Raw genomic sequence first — 20836 nt, forward strand, 5'->3', positions numbered from 1 at the left:
GTGATCTGCTCTCTTAGCTGATGCTTGTGGGGGCATCAGAAACGAGACTGCCGGCCAGCGAACACAATTCAACACAGCCTGTAACAGTACGAAAGCGGATCAGCCTAGAGACACAGGGGCTTCTGAGATGAGCCACACACCCCCAGGAGCCCAACACCACTGTAGGTCACTGTGGGCCAGCTGTGTCTGCGCAGAGGAAGGTCCTCTGGGTGGCCCAAGTGAGGTGGACGCTAGCCCAGTAAGAGTAAGGCACACTGAGTGAGAGGCTGGACTAAGCGCCCACAGGCCCTTCCATCCCCACAAGACACCAAGGAGGAGGAGGTGTGCTGCTATTATCCCTGATTTTCACACAATTGGGACCTAGTTTCAAGAGCTTAAGTAACTTGCCTCAGGTCATACAGAGCCCTGGTTCTCTTCCTCCCGGTCCAAAATACAAGGGATCGGACCTCCAATCCACTCTCGGGACAGGGACTCTTGCTAACAGATCCCTTATTCCTTACTTCAGGGAATGAATGGCTCTTCATCAGAACAGAACACAGTTTCCCCACTAATAACTCTGCCAGGTTCTCTGCAATAGCATGGCGTTCACCAAAGAATGTTCCTTGGGGATGTCCAAAGTGAGACTGACTACCAAGGGAATATCACAGCCAAGAGGAAAAGAGCCAGCATGGTACTTTAAACCCCCAGAGAATCCCAAATACAGAGGAAAAAAAGAAAAATACAAGAAGGGAAGGAAGAACCAAAGTTTCCCAGAATATCGTCATGGAACACACGCTTGGTAAATCTCACCACTTTCTAAACTCAACTCCGACACTTGCTCCCATGATCGTGGGCCTTTTGACGCTGGGGCAGAAAGGAAATAATCTGATGATGGAACAGCGGGTCCAAAGAGAGGTCAAAAATTTTGTTTATAGTAACTAGTTTTGTTAAAGACTTGCCCCCATCTAGCAGAATGGCTCTTAAAGTTTCCAGTTTTTAAACAGAAATAAGGCTGCAGAGGTCAAAAGCTGGTTTGGGTTCATTCTTTTTTTCTTTTCTATTTTTTTTTTTTTTTTAACATGCAGACACTGAGACCCAGGAAGGTGAATCAATCTTGCTGAAATTGTTAGTGATAGAGACAGAGCTAGTGTCCAGGACTCCCATCCCCAAGTCCAGTGTTCTATCCCCTACACCTTCAGCTCCAGATGTCAAATGTCACCTGTTGCCCCTTGGAGACAAATACTTTGTGGAGAGGGTTATTCACCCCGCTTCATGCAGCTTTAGCCATAAAATAACTAGGGAGAAACCTATCAGGAACCAAAATTTTCAGGCACACTGATGAATGAATAGGAATGTGCTTCTTAAAAAAAAAAAAAAAAAAGTCTATAGAGAGAAAACATAAAATTAATCAAGAGGGGAAATTCAGCCTCTTGTGAAGAAAAGCTGGCAAGACCTGCTCTCCTATCAGGTTGAGGGTATTGTGGGGGGGAAGAAGCTCATACCCCCAGGAGTTGAAAACACCACCTTCTCACCCCTGGAAGAAGGGAGGGCAAGCCCACAGTCAAGTGATGTACATAGGAGCGACCAGAGAGGCTGCTGGGCAAAATGATGGCAAGGGAAAGACACCTGAGTCACAAAGAGGATGGAAGGCTCTTTGCTGGGTGCCCAGGGCCAGAGTGGAGGAGATGAGGGGTATACCAGTCAGATAACAGGCATTCTGAGCTACCTTCTTCCCCTGCCCCACACCCTCTTCCAACTACCTAATACACCAAACTGCTATCACCACAGAGGGTCAAGAGAGAAATGGGCCTCTCAGCACCCTATGGAAAAAATGGAGAACCCTCAGTGACATCTGTATTACCTAAAGGCTCCCCTTTTCAGTTTCTCTGCCCTGCATCACTGTCATTATGTTTCCTGGGCCCCCAACACTTCCGTCTCCCCACTTCAAAGCCCACTGAGCATTCCCATTACTTACCGACTTAAATGCAAACCCACTTACTTATTTATTTGATATTCATCACTCCCTGCAATCTGATGCCAACCTCGCTTCCCATCTACATCCATACTTTGTGTTTGGCACAAAAAAGGTACTATTTAAAGAATGAGTAAATGAATGTCTGACCCACTGAACTTCCTAAGAGAGGGTCAGGAGTGCTCAGAGCAAAATGCTCGAGTCTTTCCATAGACATATGAAGATGGTGTAGGGGGATTGCCAAGAACAAATCCCGAGCATGTTTCTAGGACTAGAGCAGGCCACTGGTGGATATAGGGTTAAAGTCCTTGCTGTTGGAGGAAACAGGTTCTCCTGATGAAGCTGGGAAAAGGGAAAACTAAATCCAAAGAAGTTGTATTTTGGTCAAAAGCAGAACAAAGGAAAAAAAAACAAAACTTTAACTCATGAGGCTTTGAATTTTCTCTCCAATATCCTGGAACACTTGGAATTAAGGACAATATACCAGATGATGATCCTGTCACCCTAACTTACATGGAAGATGTGCAAGAAATGTCCCAGTGCTTAGATCCTACCTTCCAGAGGTCTTTTAGAGTGTGGTCACTTTGGGACTGGAATATAGCCTTAGGTTTGGCATACAGAAGAACCAGCTTCAAAGACCAACCCTGCCCATTTGGGTTCCTGCTTTTTTGAAGCAAATGAGCCTCAATTTCCTCATCTGTAAGTAGGTAGTATCTGCCTGGCAGGACTGTTGTAAGGACTAACAGTGAAGATGAATCCATATAAAATAGCTAGCAGAGGGCCTGCCACAGAGCTCCATAGATCCGAACTGGTTATTACTATGTGTGCTCTGTCGATTACCCATTTTTCCTAAAATCTTCCATTGAGTTATATCATGTGGAAATTATCTTCTCTATTTGACAGATAAAGAAACTGGGGCTTCAACAAGGTTATACTCCAGATGCAAAGCCACCAAGCCAGTTGGTGCAGATTACCACCCACATTTCCCAGCCTGGGTCACTGAAGGGAGCTGGTCTAAGAGTCCCCTCTTCCTCTCATGCTGTTGAATCTGGATGGGAGTCCCTGACTCCCACGGGAAGTCCACAGGAAAGAGGAGAGCTGCTAAGCTCTGCCCACCTGAGAGCTTTTCAAAAACCTGTCACTGTTGGAACATTCTATGCTCACATGCTATACTTGCTTCTAGAGATTCAGTCTCATGTTTTCTATTGTTTGGATTGAGTGACCTAGAAGGGAAGTACATGAAGCTTATGTTACTTCACTTGCCTGGCTGACTCTAACATGCAACGATGTAAGGAGGGAGTTGCCTTTACTGAGTCCATCTGCAAAGCAGGTCCATCCAAAGGACAATTCTGAGGTCCTGGAATATATTCTGAATGCTCTTCTTAGCCTCCACTTCTCACCAAATGTTGCTCTTACACCTCACATAAATGCATTCACCATAAACCCACTTCCATTTTCAATGGCCATCCTAATTTCATATGGAAGAGAGGAGAGCTGACCCCTGGTTGGAAAGAGTCCATGCATCCTTGAGCCAGTGAAGAGGTATCTTCATGGGTCCCCTCCTACCATCCTACCACTCAAGGGGCCATGTTGCCTGGACAACTATAATGGCTCTCTCCAGTTTGGAGGATTGGTGTTAGGTTTGAAACTTGGAATAAAGCTCTTGAGGATGCCACACGTATACATCTTCCCCCCAAAGTAGCAGAACACACAGAAATACAGTTAGCCTAGCAAAACACTAGCTGTGATATGTAAGGAATGCTATCATTATCCTAAGGAGTATGCTTTTTAAAAACCAATGAAAAAGAAAATCATTTGGGATCCAATATGAGCTATCTTTGCCTAAGGCTGTCAAACAATGACTTGAATAAAATTAATTGATCTGAAAAAAAAAAAAAGCACATAATGATGTAGCACCCAATTTCCCCCAGCCTCCAAGTTTGGAGGTGGAATCATTAAAATCAAAACCGAACATGAATGCTAGAGTCTTGTTATCCTGAAACTCTATGTCCTTTCCCTAAACCAAGGCTCAACAAATACATATAAATATATATATATATTTTCCCCCCTTTGGTACAGGCCAGATAGTACATAGTTTGAGTTCTGTGGGACATACAGTTTCTGTCACAACCACTCCACTCTGCCGTTTTAGTGCAAAAGCAGTCACAGACAAAATGTAAACAAATGGATGTGGCTCCGGTCCAATAAAACTGTATTTATGGACACTGAAATTTGAATTTCATATAATTTTCACATGTTACAAAATATTATTCTTTGTTTGATTTTTTTCCAACCATTCTTTGCTTGCGGGCTATACAAAAACAGGCCAGGAGCTAGATCTGGCCCACAGACTACAGTTTGCCGACCCCTGCTCCAAGTCAGCATGTATATTCAGGTGACTCCCAAGTGGGCATCTCTACCAACTCAAGGATCAGCTCAACAAAGCCTCCCTCCTCGCTCCCAACGTAGGACCTGGGTCCCAGGGGCCACTCCATGAATACTTCAATGAGTGGCTTGCCTCATTAGAAAAAAAAAAAGGGTGGGGGGCACCTGGCTGGCTCAGTCAGTAGAGCATGAGACTCTTGATCTCAGGGCCATGAGTTTGAGCCCCACGTTGGGGGTAGAGTTTGCTTAAAAAAAAAAAAAAATCCAGAAGACTAGATTTTAGAGTCAGACACTCATTGCTTACCAAATACCATCCTCATCCTTTCCCCACCCCCAGTTACTGATCACGTATTTCACATTCATACGAATAAGTGAATTCTTCCAAGCACTGAAACGGTAAGCGCAGTTTCTACTTCACCTCAAGTTCAGCTTTTGCTAACTCCGTCTTTTCAAACCAACAGGAACTCTGCAGAGTAATAAAGTTAACACTCTAATCCAATAGAGATCAGAGAATGTTTCTATCATCTATCAAGTGATTAAAACTCAGTACTGATAACTTCATGCATTCATTTCTGGAAAGTAATAGCTCCAGGCATAAATAAAGGTAGGAAGGATGGAGAAGTGCAGTGTGAAGCAAGCTTAGGAATTTAAAATTTTTATAGATCCTCCCTTTATAGTGTCAGCATAATGCAGCACTGTGAGCTAAATTTCAGTCCTTCCCCTTCCTTTCTCTCCTTTCCAATTCCTAAGACTTAGAAACACTTACTTCGTAAGTCACACATTCAAAGAAGTGATTTCACCTCTCTTTCCAATAAAGCACACAAAGGGCATCCGGCTTTTTGGGTGAGGACGCCAAGCCTGAGAATTTCGGATTTGAGGATGGAGGTCCATTGCACACTGCAGCTTCGAAATCATCCCCGTGTCACAAAATCCAGAATTTTATTCTGGGGCATTCAAAGAGGCAGAAGGCTATCTCTGGGAACAGTCCTGTGGCTGTAGGTAAGGTCATATCTGATCAGGACAACGTAGCTCTTTCTAGGGTAATGAATTTGAGTTTGCACACCCCAAACCATGGGCTGTTGCTCAAGTCCTGGCAGTGAGGGGGATGGAGCGAAAACAGTTACCACAGTTTTCGAGACTGCCCACCCACACAAAAATCCGACAATACACAAAGAACCGGCCATCTCGGTGGCCAGAGACAAAGATACTCATTTTCAAAGCTGAAGAGACCCGACTCCAAAGCAAAGCCTCACTTTCTAAGTGGAGCCTAATTTGAACTGTTGCATTCTCTTCCAAGAATTTCAGGAGGTTCCACAAGCATCTAGAAAATCTTTGGTTTTATGACAGAGACCCCAGAAACCACCACAACTTGTCATGAGGACAGGGGAGGGAAAGCACTACCTCTATGTTCTGTAAAAACAAGCCAACTTCTAAAAATTACTGCATGTTCCAAATGTCAAAATAAGACGACCGACTGTCTTGGCTTGCCCAAGACTGAAAGGGCTCCTGGATGTAGGACTTTGGGTTTTAAAACTGGGATAGTCTGAACAAACTGAAAGGCACTGGTCACCCTAGGAAATCTCTTCTTATCCAAGTCTTTGGATTTTAAATGCAACATATCAGCCAAAACACTTAGCATGAGGAAGGACACAAGCCCTACACCAAAGAAAGAACATGATTCCTAGCAGTTCTATTGAGAGCGACTGCTGAGAAGCTCAAAAACCACTAGAAACATAAATGTTACAGATTATCTCTGAGTCATAAAGGAGAGAGGGTCATTCATATGTGCTATTTTTAGCTAATCCATCATATCCAGAGCCCAAATAAATCAGATGTGGGGAAAAGTTACAAAGACACTGATGAACTCTTACCACTCTGAACCTAAAACCTCTGAAAACAACAGGGCCCCTTTCAGAGGCATTCACCAGCCCCAGACAATTTTAGGGACAAACACTTCCCAGACTAGGGCCATCCCCTGCTATCATGGCTGAGTGCCATACCCCTCCCAAGAAGGGAGGTCACTGTGATATAAACATGATGTGATATAAATACAATGAAACCTAGACCCATTCATTCCCAACCAAATGACACCACCTAGAGAGCTGCTTGTCACCTGTTTGACTTTTAGGAGGAAAATGACAACCAACTGAGTGTATTCAATGCCCAGTCTTAAAAAATCTACACTGTGTTAAACAGTGATTAGGGTCAGTCACCAGCCCCTTTTTCTTTCTCTAGCTTGAGCTCCAGGGCTCACCATTGGTTTTCAGAGCAATGATCTTTTAGCCTTCTAGCAGCCTAAATCCTATGAAGATGGCTTCCTCAGTCCAGTGAGTGACTTGCCTATTTTAGAAAGACTTACAGCAGTAACTGAAACCAAAAGGAGGTTATATAGGTTCTTGACTGTTATGATTGACCAAAAATTTTTAACATCCCACGCTTAACTCTACGAAAAGATGCAAATATTTTGTCACAGGTTAGCCAGGTCCGACCCAGTCAATTGGTGGCTACACAATAAATAGGAATGCTCCAGAATTATAATTCTAGAGGCTATTGATTTTCATGTGGGTAGAAGATACAATAATAAATTAGACACTGTACCAAGATATCAGAGGCATTTCTCCTGGAGGGCACTAAGTATTCCATCAAAGAGATTGATAATTCCAAAATAAATATGTAATAAGCACACAGACCTTTAACAGTTGGAGGGAGAATGCAAAAATGAATAAACAAAAAGCCTACAAAACAGGGTTCCCTACCTTCTTTTTGGAGTGGCTTCTTTCCTCCTCCTTCGTGGCTTTGCTATTTTTCCCAGCACGGGACACCTTCTGGTCGCCAGATTGCTTTATGGTGATCTTGATCTCAGGCGGGCATATATAGTTCTCCAGATTCTTTGGGGGTTTCTTAGCCCGCTTGGTGGTCTGAATCTTCAGCTTCAGACTCCCCTCTGTGAAGTTTGCCTCCTTGATAGAAAATTCCTGTTCTTCCAGGCCATCTCCTGCAACCCATTTCTCGCTGTCTGCGTTTGAGTTGGAATCCACATCTCGCCCTGAGCCCAGTTCATCCTCCTCCTCCGGCTCCATGCGTTCTCCGCCCACTGGGATCCCCTTCCCAGCTCCTGGAGCAGAGAGCAAAGGTTCGCCTGCACAGCCAGGAGCAGCTGGGGGCTTGTTCGAGGAGACAGGCAGGAATTCCGACTCGTCCCCCCTTTGCCGGGAGCTGCTTAAGATCTCCCTGGACTCCATGACAATCCTACAGTCTTCAGGAGTTCTCAGGAGGTGGGACGGAAGAGGGGGAAAGGGAAAGGTGAGAAGAGAGGACGTCCAAAATCCCAAGGACAAAGTGGTCCAGCTGCTGGGTTCAGAGTCCCAGGGATGCAGACACAGCCACGTGTTCAGAAGAGGTCAGATCTGCAACTGAGAAGCAGAGACATTAATTAGACGTGGCAGGAAGGAAAATGACCTCAAAAGGAACTCAACCTAAGTTCCAGAAGCCCCTTCCCTCTAATCTATGGCCATCAGAAAAAAAAAAAAAAGTGATGGGAAAAAAATCAAACAGAACATGCATATCCCCAAATTGGATTCTATTGGCAGTGAGGGAAACACACACACACACACGCACACACACACGCACACACACACAGCCCTTCATTGAATTGTTAATTTTTATGGCTATGGGCCCAAGAATAAAGAGAAGAGAAGCCAGTCCTCCAGTCCAATAACAAGCTAGAAGTTTTTTATACTGAAGCCACAGCGAGCTGAGTCACCACCAAAACCAACCATGACGAAAGGGAAGTCTGAAGTGTTGAGGCAGGTCTGTGGGAATGGCACTGGGATGGCTTCTTGCACCACTTCCCTCTCACACGTGAAGAACAGTTTGCAAACTGAACACAACACAGCCCGCCCCCCGAGCTGTCAGGGTGAAACCCTCTGTCATCTTGGTGGAAGGACACTCACCTAACCTCCTGACCATTCTTTCTTTATCATTTTTCATGCTAAATTATTTCAATTACACAAAATTATCTTTATTTCTTAAAACAGACGCAAAGCTTAGATGCAGGCTTGAAAGAGGAAAACATAAAGAGTTCAGTGGAAAAGCACTTTGAATGCTGTGATTAATGCAAAACAATTGCTAAAAAATGTTTCTGTCCACACAAAAGATATTTCATCATGATCAATTATTTAGATAAAAATAGCCGTCCAAGACAGTTTTAATTCCCTTTCTGGTCCTGAAATGAAGTAGCATTCTGTCTACACGACAACAAAAAAGAGAAAGAGGTTTTCACAGGCCTTTGGAAATGTCAGGAATGGCTCTCCCCACCGCCCCTCCCCACCTCTCCCCACCCCCGGGGATCTTTGATTCTGCCTTCCTCCCAGAGGAAACCAGAAACATCAGTCAGGTTCTCTTTAGACTATCATAGGATCAGCTAAACTATCCCTCACCCTTACTCACCACATGTCCCATTATTCCCAGTTTCAGACTCATCATTTTCAAAGCCCCAAAGGAAGCCCAATGCTCCTCCTCAAGAGAAAATTGAGAGCCCTGAGGCCGCACAAAACTTCAAGGCTTTGTCTCCTTCCACCCTTAGGCTGCAGGTAAGATCACACTCAAGCCTTCTTAAATGGCTCAGAACTCTGAGGTTTCCCAGCAGAAGACATTACCCCACACCTTCGGGGTGAGCAATGTAAGGTATTAACCAGCACATGTGCCCACCAGAAAATGCCCAACAACAACTGCAAAGACACATTCAGAACAGCGAAAAACGAAGCCTGGAGACCGGCCACGTATTTTCTCCCTCTGGAATCAGGACATTTTCAGTTGACATCCTGTGAGGAAGCTAGCCAGCAAGACAGCCAGGGTTTCAACATGAACCTGCTCCCCAGAGGCGCCCAGGTGCGTACTCGGCTCCTGGAAACTGCTCGGCCCTACAGAAAGACACATTTACAACTGCATCCTCTTAGGGGAAAAGCCGATGAACGAACGCAGCATTTCTAGAAGAGGCTTGTCCGAGTGAGAGTAAGAGCATCTTCACTGAATTTGTCACACAAAGACTGAACAGTCACCTGTGCCCCAGGCTCCAAATGGACCAAGTCTCCACTTAGGGGCTGGGGAGGGCAGTGAGACCCGATGCCAATGAAAGATTCTTTTACTTATAAGATCATTTGTCTCATCTAGACTTGATTTGCCTACCTCCCCAAAACTTTATATAATTTTTTAAAAAGTCGTATTCAAGTCAACATTCATTTTGGTGTCGAGGACCATACTAGATGTTGGAGGAGACATCCGGATGCCTTAGAAAGTGTTCCTGTTGTCAAGCAGCAATTGTCCAAAAGATCTTTCTCAGCTTGTACCCCAAATCCATCCAAACTGCAAGCCGTGTTTTTCATGGTCATGTCTGGTGGTTTACTTCCTCTGGCAGGAATCTTCAGTGTACATTTTAATTCCCTGGCACAGCCTACAAAGTTATCCTTGTGTCAGGGAAAAAGTGAGGCAAGTTCTCCACTAAAAGTTCCTAGACTAAATCCATTTGGAACTTAGAACGTCTATTGCAGGTTCTGTGCTGCAACAGAAGATGATGAAATCTAACTTTAGAGGAATGGAAAGCAGTGTGAAATGGGCATATTATTAAGACAGTATCTTCCATTAAAAAAAGATTCCCTTGTAAGAGTTCCTTAGGGTTGATGTACATCTAAAACTAATGATGTAATGTATGGGGATTAACATAACAATAAAAAAATTTAAAAAAATAAAAGTAACCAAATCTAATAAAAAAAAAAAGAGTTCCTTAGGGTTGATGGTATAAATCATTAACTAATTTGTAGAAGACCATGCTCCAACACTTAAAGCTCAAGTCATAAGAGGTCCACAAAACATGAAAATCCAACAATCTGTTTTTCAGTGCTCCTCCAGTCAAGACCCTAAGATGACAATGGAAATACAATCTCTTTCCTTAGGGAGCTTATGTTCTTGAAGAGAGATCTGGAAAATAACTGAAACAGAGCAGATATTTACATGTCCTATAGTAAAGGAGAGAAACAAAGGAAAGAGAAAACGTTTCCCCCTTGGGCAAAGTAGAGATAAATCGATGGGAAAGCACACAGAAAGGTTTCAAGGCGAGCACAGAAAATGGCTTTGACCTTCAGGGGCTTCAACAGGTAGAGTGGGAAGAACGAAGACACAAGGGACAGCATGAGGCAAGGCCTGGGGCAGGAACCTGCAGGGTCATGCTCAGGAAAGAGAATGTTGATGTTCAGCCAGGAGATGCTGTACAAAATTGGGACTGGTGAAAGGTAAAGCTGGAGATAAAAGGTTACAGCCAGATCACGAACACCCTTGCATGCAATGCTAATGAGCTGGATTTTATCTTACAGGTAATGGGAAGCCATTTAAGGGATGTAGGAAAGGGGCACTATCAAAGCTGTGCTTTGGGAAGATAATTCCAGCATGTAGTGTAAGGGATGGATTAATAGAACCTGATAGTAGAGGCAGGGGGACCATGAGGAGGCTCAGCTGAAATTCAATTCTTGCTGCACGGGGACCTGAACCAGACCAGTCTGAGTATGACATGATAAATACCAGAGATCAAACAGTAATGCAGTTTCAAATCATCCCAGTGTTCAGGAACACATCACTTCCAGACTTTGCACACTGGTCTCACTTGAAGAATCCAGTCCTAGGGCTCATTGGAACTCACATTCCCTGTTCAAATCAAACCAGTCTGCACAGTGGCATTAACACACAGAATTCTTCCACCTTGGTATTTTTATAGAATCTTTTCTGTATCTCCTTCCACCAACCCATGCAATGACTGGTAAGTTGGTCCTCACCAAATGTTTGTTGCGCAAAGGAACAAACAAACATACAGACCCAAGCCTTCCCTTATTCCAAGGTCATGCCCAAGCCTTCACTTCTCCATGGCAACATTTTATAAACTCTGGACCACAGCATTCGCTCCCTGGCCTGACTTACACTGCACCCGGCTGCATAGCTTGCCACTAAATACTAGTCTGGCATTGTCTTCTTGCTGTCTTGAGTACACGAATCTTATTTTCCTTCCTCGATTGCAATTCAGGCTCAGGCTGAGACCAACTGTGCTTGTACAGCTCTTACATTCGCTTCAGCACCCAGTGCAGGATTGGGCACTTGAAGGACTTCAAGTTCTTTCTGAATGAAAATGAATTAGCCCCCTGACAGCTATTCCAAGTCCGGTGGTTCTAAGGACTCCAACTACAGCTCTGCCCGCCCAAGCGCCCTCTGCAAAATCCAAGGTCCATGCTGAGGGTTATTATCCAGCCCCCCATGTCCACATGCACCCCTCACCTTAAAAAAAATAAAAAGAAGTCTTCAAAAGGGAAGAGCAAAGAAACCTAACCTGTCTGTTTACTTCAGCAGCACACAAAGCTGTTGTTCTCCCTCTGCCTTCTCCCAGCACAGACCAGCCAACCCAAATTCACAGTTCACTTTTTTGGTGAGTCTGGGAGGCAACTGAGAGTTGTGTCGTGGTGCACCCCTGCCATCATGTGAGCGTGAGCACATGCACCCACTCGCACACTCACAGAGGAGGGAAGCCAACGACGCAAGGTGAAAACCTTCTGCCTTGTCACATTCCAGCAGTCAGCGACTCCTCCGGAGGGGGCGGGCGCACAATGGACACTCTGTACTTGGCTCGGGGCTCCGGGTCCAACTGAAGTTAACCCTTCAGTGGCTGCCTGCAGGACCTGGTGGCAGGGGATAGGAGTAATCAAACTTGCTGAGGAAATAACTGCCCAGCAGGTCTAACGGAAACAGAGGGGTGAGAAGCAGGGTGGTGATGTTGGAAAGGAACACGGTGCGGCGGAGGGGGGGGATCCGGGAACTTGCCCTCTACTCCTGACTCTGCCATTCACAGTGACTGTTAACACAGGCCACTTGGAGTCCCTTACTCCATACTTAGCTCAGCAATGAATGGAGCGAGGGTTCTTCCAGAATCAAGACTCTAACTTTACCCTGCACAGCCACAGACCTATGGGGGCACTCCAAATTAGATAGTGTGCACCTTCAGAATTATTTCTCTGAGGGACCAGGGGAATCCTGCTTGGCTAGATGTGTCTCAGAACCTAAATGAGTCCCAAGGAATACATCCTCTCTAACCTCCAAATCTGCAAGATGGATGAATTTTTCCTAAACCCGAAGCCTCGGGAACTCTCAACTAATCCCAGGGTTTGGTGGCAGAAATGCAAATTCTTGGGCTCCACCTACTGAATCAGAGCTCCAGGGGTGGGGTCTCGCCTTCTGGCTTTTCCCAAGTCCTCCAGATGATTCTGATGGGCTTAGGCTTTGCATAATGTATGTGCTTACCCCTACCTCCGGCCTTGACCAAGCAGAACTCTGTGTTTCATCTTCTCCCTCACAGCAGTACACTGAGTCTCAGAAGAATACACGTAGGTGGCATTTGATTCATGCCTGCAATCCCCATGCCTAGCACAGTGCCCAACACATACCGGACACTCAAGAAATGCTGGCTGACCAAATTAAGAAATGAACAAACCAACACAGCTTCCCACCATCATCCACCTCTCCCATCTGCTCTGCTCCCAGGGCACCACCCATATGCAGGCCATCCATCAGCGGGACTGTCGCCTTCCAAAGAGACAATATGGTGGAACTGGCAGAGCTCGTGGCATATTTAACGGAAGTCAAAACATGTGGATTCTGGACCTAATCCTGTCAAGTAGGAGCCTTCAGAAGCACTCTCTCAGCCTTGATGTCTCATCAACAAGATGGAATAAATGTCTTCCTGATCTACCTTATTAGGTTATGGTTTTTATCTTTTTTTTTTAATAGAACCACATGTTCCTTATAAAAATAAAAATAACACTTGCACCCCATACAGTCTTTTTTTTTTTTTTTTAAGATTTTATTTATTTATTTGAGAGAGCGAATGAGAGACAGAGAGCATGAGAGGGAGGAGGGTCAGAGGGAGCAGCAGACTCCCTGCCGAGCAGGGAGCCCGATGCGGGACTCGATCCCGGGACTCCAGGATCATGACCTGAGCCAAAGGCAGTCGCCCAACCAACTGAGCCACCCAGGCGCCCCGCACCCCATACAGTCTTAAAGGCAAACCATCACAAGTATGGGAAGAGTCCTCTGCCTCATTCCTGACCTTCCCCACTCCCCCAGAACTCTTCCCCTACAGCCCCACCTCAGTCGGCTCTCTGCTCTGCAAATCCCCATAAGGCACTTCTCCCATCTTTACCTATAAAAGCATAATCCTTAGGCCAGGACCTCTCCCCCTCAAAACTCTGAAGACTGTCTTCTAACATTTGAAGTCACAGAGGAGAAAATGGAGGGAGGCCAGCCTGGTCTGTTTCCTTTGTAGGCAACTTCTTTTATGCTGTTATAGTCAAAGATTTTCCTTCCATTATGTTAGAATTTTATTAATGACAAAATAAGTACAGCGTGGATCTTTTTCATTTTTCCCACAACACAATGAGCCTTTTGGATTTACAGAGGCAGGTTCTTCCTAGTTTGGGAATATCTTCTTTGATCATTCCTTTAGGTATTTCTTCTATTCAATGGTTCAGGCTTCTTTCTCAGTTTTTCCCCATAATCCTCACTTTAGAGCTCCTATTTCTGTCCTCCGTTGCCCTCATTTTCTCTCTCACTGTTTTCATTTCTTAATTTTGCACTGTGGGAGAGCAAACCCCAAACTACCTTCCATAATAGCAACGTAATTCTATTTTCCGTGAACATTTCATTCTGCTATTACACAGCTCGTATCCTGGCCTTCTTTCTCTACTTCATTCATCCTCCTTCCAGCTGACTCTGATGCCTTTTCATCCCGGCCCTCTCCCTCCCCGTTACGTTGTGATCCTAGCCCACCAGGGTCGCACTTCTTCCTGTTGCAGATATCTGGCAGCTTCCTAAAATTCTTATTCTGCAGTTGTAGTAACTAATTTACTGCTCCTTTTACCTTACTTGGGTGTTTTTCCCTCTAAGGCCTCATGTTGGTTCTTCCTCTTTGCTCATGCTCTCAATGAGGAGAGCATCCTACAGAGCAATCTGGACCTACAGAGAAAGCACTGGGCTGCTTTTGTCTCTACGGTCCGTCCATCTGGAAGGAGGTCAAATCCTTGTCTAGGGCTGTTGCTGTTATCGGTGATCCCACCCTCTCGGATTCTGGCGAATGTAACAGCCATGTGCTAGAGCGAGGCTTGAGGGGCTCCTGAGGGCCTCTCCTGGGTCTCTCTTCCCAGCCCCACATGCAATGGGGTCAGGCTGGTTGCTTGAAAATTGGCTACGGCGGGAGCGTTTACACCACAGGAATCAGCAACCTCCGCAAATAGCAGCTGAAAACCAAATCTGGAGAACAGGGCGTTAAGCATTTACTAGGAAGCCATTGACAGTAGACATCTACCTGCGACTGTTTTGCTGGACTCTGGGGCTTCTTCTGCCGGATTCTTTGACACTCTGAGGAGCTGAAATGCCCAACAGGCATTGTGACAAGGGCTCTTTATGTCTCCCTCAGAGCTGGACTTGAGGGGCCGTCTCTGCCTAGAAGTCAATGCCCTGCTTCCACTCCTCCCAAGCCTCCCTCCCTCTGTCTTTTCCATTTGTTTCCTGAAAGCTGTAGACTTTTGAGATTATGTATAACGCCAGTAGGAAGGAAACCATCTCCAGTCGTCTTATTAAAGTTGCCCATGCAGGAGACCCGACAACTGCCAGTTTTTCTGGTTGACAGAAATCAGGAGTTTCCGATCTTGGAAGGCAAACAGGCAAATGGTGCAAAAGGATGGAGGGTAATCCTACCTCGTGACAGCTAGGGAAGCTAATGTAGTTCCACCTAGGCTCACTGGCCTAAAGTTATAAGCATCCCTCCTCAGATACTTTCAAGAGATTGATAGTCTGCCTTTGGTTTTGGGGGTGGATGAGTGTTCATCTTTCTTTATGTCACCTAAGGTATTTAGGTGGGGAGTCAGGAGTGGTCTTTCCCATTTGATGGACTTGGCCTGAGCCAAGTCTTCCTGTCTTCATTACTCAGGCCCAGGTCAAATGGCACTTCCCTGAGCTTCACGGCCAGATCAGGACTCCCTATTTTGTGCCTTTACAGCACAGAGCTTTTATTCACTGGCATTTATTATATTTTATAAACACTCGTGCCATTCTTGCTTGTAACTCTGCACCCCATCTCCTCCTGCACAAGATGGTAAGTCCCCGAGGGCAAAAACTATGTCTGTTTGGCTCACCATGGAATCCCCAGAGTCTAGTCCACCCCCTGATCCATGGAGCAACACTTCAAATTATTCGCTGAGTAAAAGCTGAATGAGAGACCGTGTCAGAGGCCACCAAAAGCCATTTGACTCAGTTGCCCATGACTCCGAGTGATGTGTCCCTGAAATTCTTCCTGCTGCAGAAACACCCAGAGTAAATGCTCCATCAACACTGGTAAATTGATCAAGTGACCCAACCCTTACCCAGCTCTCAATCAGCAAGGGCAAAGGTGGCTCTGCACCACGGCTCTCTAACCCTACAAACACACCGTGGCCCATGGCAAAGAATGAAGGTCAGACTCAGTGGCTTTTTTCTGCCATGTACCTGGGTGGTACCTTCCTGATCACAGATCACCTCCTCCAAGCAGTGTTCCCTGAGTGCTGCACGCCCCCCCAACATTCCCCAACAGTGTTTGCTGAGCTACAAGGCCCCTGATTTGCATCACTTCATGGGATTCCCTACTAATTCCTCCAGCTGCCCTTTCTCCTTTCTCTACATTGTCACCTCTAAGTCATCCTTCAGGATTTGGGTCAAGATTCACATCCTTCATGAAGGCCGGCTAGACCTTCCTTTTCCATTCCTTTTCCCTTGTGTGTACATATGCACACACATGCACGCACACACACACACTCACAGATGGTCTTGCTCTCACTTCCCTAGGCATTCTGCTATGAAAGCATTTGGCAAACTGTATTACAATGTTCCATTTACTTATTTATCTCTCCCACCAGACCAGGAACTCCACAAGGGTAGGGGCTGGGTTTCTCATGGACCTCTGACACACTTCAGAGCACAAGGAGCGCCTACACAGTAAGGATCCGGCAGACAGTGTCCAAGCCATGTTTCCCCTTGAAAAGAAGAATGGAAGTAGCACCGATCTGATGTCACATGTTTAGATTACTTAGCCTCTCTTTCCCACTTAGTGACTGTTCCTAGAAAATATGTTTACACTGTTCAAGTCTCATTTGGAAATTGGGTTATAAACCTACCTCAAGGGTTGTTTTGAGAAGTAATTGAAGATTAAATAAGATATTTATGAAAGAACATGCTGGGATCACCTTGGTGGATGCTCAAATTTTTTGGTAAATTTGATTTCCTCCCTAGTCTGTGTCATCTAAGCTGGTGTTTGGCTAATTGCTGCCTCTCTTCACAGATCCCAAGTAAAGCCTGAGGGACAGGGGTTGGAGACCAACCTCCCCAATCTCCCAATACAATGGGAAGCACATACAAATAGTTTAATTTGCACCTGCTAACTTGAGTGTTTGATGTTGTTTGAGTATTGTTTTTTTCTTCTTCCCAGGTTGTCTTATAGAGGAAAATGACTGAGTTTAGTAGAAATTACAGGCTCAATTCCCTGCTCTGCCAACTGGAGTTAGTGGCCTTGGGAACGTTCCTTTTTCTCCCTGGATCTCCCCAACCTCATTTGTAGAATGGAGTGAAATAAGGTGAACTCTGCGACCCCCTCCAGCTCTGACATTCTCAGGTGCTAAGCCTTGTCTCCTCAACTTGACAACCAGAGTCCTCCAAAGGCTGGACTGGTACCTTCCACCTCCTTACAGATCGTGCTGGGTCTGTGGCTCCATCTGGCTGAGCCTAATGCAAAACTAAGGATCAGCCCCGGTGTTCAGGGATCTCCACGATAGGGAGAGAAGCAGAATCAAACTTCTGAGGCCTGAAGCTGCACATTATGCATTAACCAACAGTTCCAGCTCTAGCTTCAAAAACAGTGCCTCCTCTGGGAACCAATAACACAACACAACAGCATGAGCCTTGGGGCCCCTGGGGAAAGATCTTTAAAGCTCTGGCTGGGCCAATCCCCAAGTTCGTAGGGCAAGCTCTACCTCTGGCGTATCACCTGTTGCCTGTGCTCCTCCATGCAGTCAAGGAAAGCACGCACTCGCCCTGAGTAAGGGTGTAAACACAACCAATGAGCACAAAAGGCATTATGAGTTTAATCGAAACAGCGGCCCTGCTATATGGAAGACCTGTCCTCATTTCACAGATGTGGAAATAATAGTCCAGAGAGGTTAATAACTTGTTCAAGGGCCCACACTATTTCTACCAGATCCACAATCAAATTCAGGGTTTATACGATTCCAAAGCCTGTAGTCTTACTTTTACGTGATAACGTCTCTAAAATACAAAGCGATGCCACCTTTTAACCGAGCACCCCTGGCTACTTCTACAGATGTGAGCTCTAAGACCAGTCTTTGCCATCTGACTCACCACATCGCTTCAAATCCTGGGCATCAGCTCTCTCACCTGCCCTCCTAGTCTTTTCACAGAACTGTCCAAGGACAACAGTAAGTAACATATGCAGAATAGCACCCGAGTAGCTGAAATATGGTAGACCTGTAAGAAGTAACTGTGATCATAATATTTCCTGTCCAAGCAGAAGAGAGAGTGACACCTGGCAAAGAAAATGATCTTAAGTTTTAACATGCATCTAGTATATAATGGGTGCTTTAGGTTTTTTCTTGGATTTAACTCTGAGATGTGCCCATCCTAAAGATAAGAAAACCGAAGTTGAGAAATTAATTTAAATCACTGAGATAGTGCTCTTTGACTCCAAATGTCATTTACTTTCCACTGACTCATAATGCCACCAGTCTTTAAATACCCAGAGTTAGTGGTCAACTTAAACTCTGGTCCTCCACCCTACCATTTGTAAATTGGGGATGAAAATGATAGACTTACCTGAAGGCAAAGGGGATAAACTAAACAATCCAACAAATAACAAATTCCATAGTCTTTCTCTCAAGGGCCTCTAATTTTGACCCCACTCCCTGTTCAGTCCTAATTCAAGTCCCTCAACTTCTCAACCATCTGATTCCAAAATTGCTTTGTTCACTATTGTTTGAATATAAAGTATAATCTGACACCTACATGTTTGTGTTTCTGCCACAAAGGGGATGCTAGGCCTACCAGAGCTAAACAAATATTAGCTCCATTTCCCTTCCTTTATATTTCTCCTTCAGCAATCTTGAACTGCCATTTAAATACTGCATTGTTATGAAAACTTATATGTCTTTCTCCAATTATACATTAAGCCCCTGTTGATGAATGCCAGTAGCAGAGCATTTTTGTTCCCCAGAGTGGCTGATCCCCATTCTGAATGCTTGTATGGGGATCTTATGTTTACTGTTTATTCTAAAGATGCCTCTTTTGAACCCCAGACTGAAGAGTCGGTGGCAGACAAGGCTCAGTGGTGGATGGGACAGTCAGATGTTGCGGTTCTCTCTTGTGTGGTATGTGTGAACGTTCTCTGATTGGCACATCCTTCTGCTCCTCGCATCTACTCCCCTTGCATTCTGAAAACTGGTCATGGCTCCCATCTCAACATGCAGCCTTGGCCACCTTCTCGCAGGGCCCCACTTCATCGGTTTTGTCCCCTGACATTCCAGAGAACCCTGGTCTCTGGGCAGTGGTCTTCTTTCTGCCTCTACATTACCAAGTTGAGTATCTTCTCTGAAGATGGCTCTGAACCTATGCAAGAATGTTGCAGTGCTCAGGACTCAGTGCATGCACCGCCTGCTCCCTGAAGCTCTCTGGGATGTGTCCAGCCCCTGATGTTCTGGCCTTCCCTGGGCTCCCGCTGCAGTTCAGTTAGGCCTAGGCCACTGTCCTCCGCTACTCCTCCGCTGGTTTTCGTAAGTTCTTACAAAGTCTTCTACCAGACTGAGGGCAGAGACAGTGTCCTCTCCATCTCCTGGCATCCCCCCAGCACCCATCAGGGTCTGGTCACGCTCATGTTTAAATGGCGATGAGCAAACAAAGTCTGTTGAATCAGAGGGCTGAAAAGTTGATGAGTTTGAATGAAAACTCTGGGTCCAACTTAGAGGGCCCTGGGCTTGGTCCTTCCCCCTGAGAAGACCTCACACCAGCAAGAAGACTCCCATGAGAGATCTGCCCCCCAATCTCAGCCAGCTGGACCTTCGTCATCGGGGCTGTCTGCTCCAGCCGGCTGCCCTGCTTGTTCATGAGTAGCATTCACTTGCTTGGGACAGTGCCAAATTCACATGTGAACTTTGTCCCACCTCTGCTCCTATACCAAAGCTATTCTACCCACCAAGAACCTCCCCCGTTCCAATTCTTTTTTTTTTTTTTTAAGATTTTATTTATTTATTTATTTGAGCGAGAGAGAGAGAGAAACAGCATGAGAGGGGATAGGGTCAGAGGGAGAAGCAGGCTCCCTGCTGAGCCGGGAGCCCGATGTGGGACTCGATCCCAGGACTCCGGGATCATGACCTGAGCCGAAGGCAGTCACTTAACCAACTGAGCCACCCAGGCGCCCCCCACCCCCGTTCCAATTCTATTGTCAAACCCAACACCACGTCCTCCTCGAAGCCTTCCCTGACAGCTCCTGATCACACAAATAGCACAATTCCATGAGATCATGCTCCCACTGTGACTGCAGACTGAAGCTTTCCATTGGAGCTATGTGTGTCTCTACAGACATACTGTCCACTCTCCAAGGGCAAAAGTCATGTCTCCTACCAGACCTTTTCCACCTAAAGTGTCAGGAACAATGGCTTGCACAGTAGCAATGTTGAGATTTTAATAAGTATTCGTGGATCAAAAAAGTCACTATAAGGAAGCTCTTGAGTACAAAGTAATGAGCAGAAAGAAGGCCCATAGGGCTCTCACAACAAATCATTCTTTTTAGCCACCATTATTAATCCATACTTAAAAAAAAAATCAAAGCTCTCATTGCTCAAATAACAATCGGTCACAGGCAGAGTCACCAACTGCAAGGGTGTGCCACCCGGATTTCATTATTCTGCTACAAGCACAACAATGGTGCCCCAATGTTCTCATCAGGCTACTGCGTTGGATCCATCAAATTCAGCATCTCCCGTCTCCCCATCTCTCCAGCCCCAAGTCCAAACTCAAGCAACTTCTTTCCACTGACCGAACTGCAAATCTTTGGCAGATAGAAGGAACAGTGAAGAAATTGCTTTTACCAAGTGAGGCTAATAGTGTTGCTTGCTTTTCTTCTCTCCTATCCCACATAAGTCTTAGCATAAACATAACTGCCACATTTTGGTAGCTTGCAGAACCTCCCTCTTCCTAAATATCCAACCAGTGTGCTCCTCAGTGAGCAAGAATTCCTGCTGAACTTTCACAGGGCCTCAGATCAAAGCCTGACGTTCCTGATCCCACCCCAACCCAGATCACAGAGGCTCCTGGCTTTGGACAAACTGGGGATCACCTCCTTTGACCTCAGAATGCACAGAAACCCACTCACCAGCT

The 20836-nt window shown here is 45.6% G+C and overlaps 1 protein-coding gene across 3 annotated transcripts in view; it reads right to left on the reverse strand.

Annotated features, from left to right (window-relative positions):
* Nucleotides 1-20836, reverse strand: part of SETBP1 (SET binding protein 1) — a 365686-nt gene that overhangs the window by 336264 nt on the left and 8586 nt on the right. For 2 of the 3 annotated variants that reach the window (XM_064577664.1, XM_045886796.3), the window contains exon 2: nucleotides 7093-7749. In XM_064577664.1, the coding sequence (XP_064433734.1) occupies nucleotides 7093-7578 (486 nt within the window). In that variant the 5' untranslated portion in view covers nucleotides 7579-7749. Of the gene's footprint in view, nucleotides 1-7092; nucleotides 7750-11889; nucleotides 15928-20836 lie in introns of those variants that run through there. The other variant, XM_045886798.3, reaches the window with a different exon arrangement.

The sequence above is a fragment of the Mirounga angustirostris genome, unplaced genomic scaffold (genome assembly GCF_029215605.1).
Source record: "Mirounga angustirostris isolate CCGP_5_RB_7025 unplaced genomic scaffold, mMirAng1.0.hap1 SCAF_14, whole genome shotgun sequence".
Classification (NCBI taxonomy): Eukaryota; Metazoa; Chordata; class Mammalia; order Carnivora; family Phocidae; genus Mirounga; species Mirounga angustirostris.